Raw genomic sequence first — 3,321 nt, forward strand, 5'->3', positions numbered from 1 at the left:
GCTGAGATGAACAGTTGTTGAGATATTTGCATTGGAAATAACAGGAAGTGATGTCAAAGGTGTCTGCATGTAAATATTTAAATAAATAAATGTTACCAATTATTTTAATATTTGAGACAAATTAAAATCATCCTATTTACAACGTGTTAACATTTTTAAGACTTCTGAAGACATTTTAAAGCTAATTAAGGCTTTATTTTTAGATAGATGAATTCAGTGTTTTTAATAAGGACCTGCAGGAACCTGAGGAAGCCTGTGAGAAAAAGTGCAGGTGTTTTAAAGTAAACAGCTCAGTCTCACCTGAGCCAAAGGTTGCAGCACTTCAGCTGCTGCCTTCTCCTCCACGGCCGCCTGCAGAGGCTGCAGAGCCGAGGTGACGGCGGCGTCCAGACGCTCCAACATCTGCTTCTTATCTGGGTCTGTGGTGGAGCCCAGCTGCTGCTGAAACACCTGCCAACATTAAAACAACAAAAGAAATACTTTCAGCTCAGCGTTTAGATTCACAGCTGAACTTCAGCTCATGTGTTCATGTTCTCTCAAACATTTAAACTGATTCTTTTAAAACTGCTGATCCAGTGTCCATCTCTTTGTTTCACAGCAATAATCCAGACTTCCTGTCATGTTTTACAATCCAGCACTCACCAGTATCAGCCCAAGTTTTATGTCTGTTTTTTAGGGAAATGATGAGCGCTAACTCCTTTTTTAAAATGAGGAACAACAGATGGTTGTACCCACCCTCACCCTGCAGGTACAGGATGATGCCTGGATTATAATCTGACCCAGTCTCAGATTCTGAGACTCACCTCTCTGGCGCTCAGGACGTCCTGCAGGATCTGAGCAGCTTGTGGATGCTTCTCCTTGTACTGGTCCAGGAGGTAGTTCTGTCGGGCCCGTGTGATGATCTGAACAAGGAGAAATAAACTCTTAATTTTTATATATTAACCTTTATTATTTTATATCACGTTTTTCTTTTTCTTTCATTTATCTTTCTGTATTTGATCTCAGCCTCTCCTGTACTGAGCTGCAGTAATGTGCACATTTCCTCACTGTGGGATCAATAAAGGTTTATCTTCTTTTCTTCTCTTTTATCAAATCAAACCTTTAAACACCAAACAGGAGCAAACAGATGACTAAATATTAAAATTATTGTCTCTAAAGTTTTACTCAATAAAATCTTTGAGGATCTGGTTCAATGAAACTTGTTTTAACCTGCAGAACATTTCAAAACATTGTTCTTTGTGTCTTTTGTTCAAAAAACCAGCAAACAATAAAAGCTACGTTAAGTAGAGAAATTACATTTCCTGTGGAAACGCTTCTTGCTGAAATCGAGCTGAAAATATTTAAAAGGAAAATGTTAATGTGAGCTCACTTTGAAAAGCTGAAAGAAACAAAAAAGCCTGACTTTGCAGAAAAACAGTAAAAAATCTAGTTGAAAACAGAAAACAGCTAAGAGCTAAAATATCTGGATAATAGCTGAAAACATCTGTAAGAAGCATAAATAACACTAGTTAGCAGAAAAAAGCATAAAAAGCAGAACAATGGCAGAAAGAAGCAGATCTATGGCTAAAGTTTCATAAAACCGCTAAAATTAGCATAAAATAAGCTAAAGGTAGCAGCCACAATTTGAAGTTAGCTCACAGTTGAAACAGTTATAGTTGAAAAATGGCTAAAAAAATTACATAAAAGTGATAATTTGTAGTAAAATAACTAAAACAGCTGAAATCTTCAGTAAAACAGCTAAAAAGTAGCTGGTAATTATTTAATTAGCATAAGGAGCACAAGTTTGCTGAACTCTGTTGAAAAAATTTGTAACAGTTACAAGAAAATATGTATTTAGCTTAGAAAAGCTAACTTTAGTTAATAGCAGCTAAACATCAGCTAAAATTTCAGCAAATAGCTGAATATAGCAGAAAGCATCTGTTAGGAAGCATAAAGAGCTCAACGTAGCTGTAAAACACACAAAAAAGTAGAAAGAAGCAGAATTTTAGCTGAAATAGCATAAAAAAAACTAAAATAAGTTTAAAAAGCAGCTAAAATTAGCACAAGAAGGTGAAAAAGAGCATAAGCAGAACAAATTGTTTAAGTTTCTGTAAAGATTTAGAAACAAGTTAAAGGATTTTAAGGATGTTGAAGACAGCTGGCTAAAAAGTGGCTAAAAAAGTGAAATAACTAAAAAAGTATAAAAACTGAAATACCAAAAGGCACAGCAGCCTCACATGAATGAGCTGAACGTTTTCATACATGAATTGTTGAAAAAGCACAAAAATAGTGGAAGAAGTTAGATGCTGAAGAAATTAAGAAATGATCTCAACAGTGTTGAAGCGACACACAACGATTACATCTATGATCTTCTAGTTTCCTCCTTACTTTATCATCAATATCTGTGATGTTCATACAGTACAGGACGTCATACTTGAAGTAGTCCCTCATTATCCTCCGCAGGATGTCAAAAGAAATGTAGGACCTGGACACAGATTGAAACATTTTACAGACAGATGTCAGCACGTTTGTATAATTTATTTAATTTATGTTATTTATATTACCAGCCACAGCTGAAGACAAACAGGATTTACCTGGCATGTCCCATGTGTGACGCATCATACACGGTTGGCCCGCAGCAGTACCACGTCACAACTTTTCCCTTCTGAGGAACAAACGGCTCCTGAAACATGAAGAAGACATCAGCTGCAGCAGATTTCAGCTCAGAGGAGTAAAACCAGGTCTGTGATCAGGTGTGTCTGTGAGCTGGGCCTGAAGCTTTCTGTTCACAGTTAAAGGGTTAAAATCAGCTTAATGATAGAAGCTAAAACACACAATCAAAAGTAGCACATGTACACACAGTGAGTGACACACCTTTGCTCTGGTCAGGCTGTTGTACAGTCTCAGCTGGGGAACCTCTGTTCCTGCTGGTGGAGACCACYGAGGCTGAACCCGCTTCGCTTTCACTGGAAGAAAGTCACACAATCATTGGTTTCACACTTTTATTTAGGTCTTTAGAAAACTGCAGCTGCAATAATGCAAACACTGATTTTTAAGATTTAAAATGAGTTAAAGTGACATGTGTGTCCTTTAAATACAAAAAGTCAAAGAAAACATCTTTATATGTAGGGGTGTAAGAAAATATCGATACACTGAAATATCGCGATATTTCATTTCCTGATACTGTTTCGATATTCTAAAGCCCTGTATTGATTTTTTATTAAGGTTTAAAATGTCAACTTTCCTGCCAGCCRTTCATTTTTATGTTGTAGTTCAGCCTCTGACCACTAGTTGGCAGCAGTGAGCCAGACATTTGGCTCCTCTACCTCTTGAGGTAGAGGC

At 36.9% G+C, this 3,321-nt stretch overlaps 1 protein-coding gene across 1 annotated transcript in view; it reads right to left on the reverse strand.

Moving 5' to 3' along the window:
* Positions 1-3,321, reverse strand: part of cars1 (cysteinyl-tRNA synthetase 1) — a gene marked incomplete in the record, with an annotated part of 22,221 nt that overhangs the window by 12,561 nt on the left and 6,339 nt on the right. Inside the window, 5 exon segments of the mRNA XM_014029716.1 lie at positions 301-450; positions 804-902; positions 2,368-2,464; positions 2,574-2,662; positions 2,854-2,945. Coding sequence (XP_013885170.1) covers positions 301-450; positions 804-902; positions 2,368-2,464; positions 2,574-2,662; positions 2,854-2,945 — 527 coding nt within the window.

This window comes from Austrofundulus limnaeus, unplaced genomic scaffold, assembly GCF_001266775.1.
Source record: "Austrofundulus limnaeus strain Quisiro unplaced genomic scaffold, Austrofundulus_limnaeus-1.0 Scaffold945, whole genome shotgun sequence".
In the NCBI taxonomy this organism is placed as follows: Eukaryota; Metazoa; Chordata; class Actinopteri; order Cyprinodontiformes; family Rivulidae; genus Austrofundulus; species Austrofundulus limnaeus.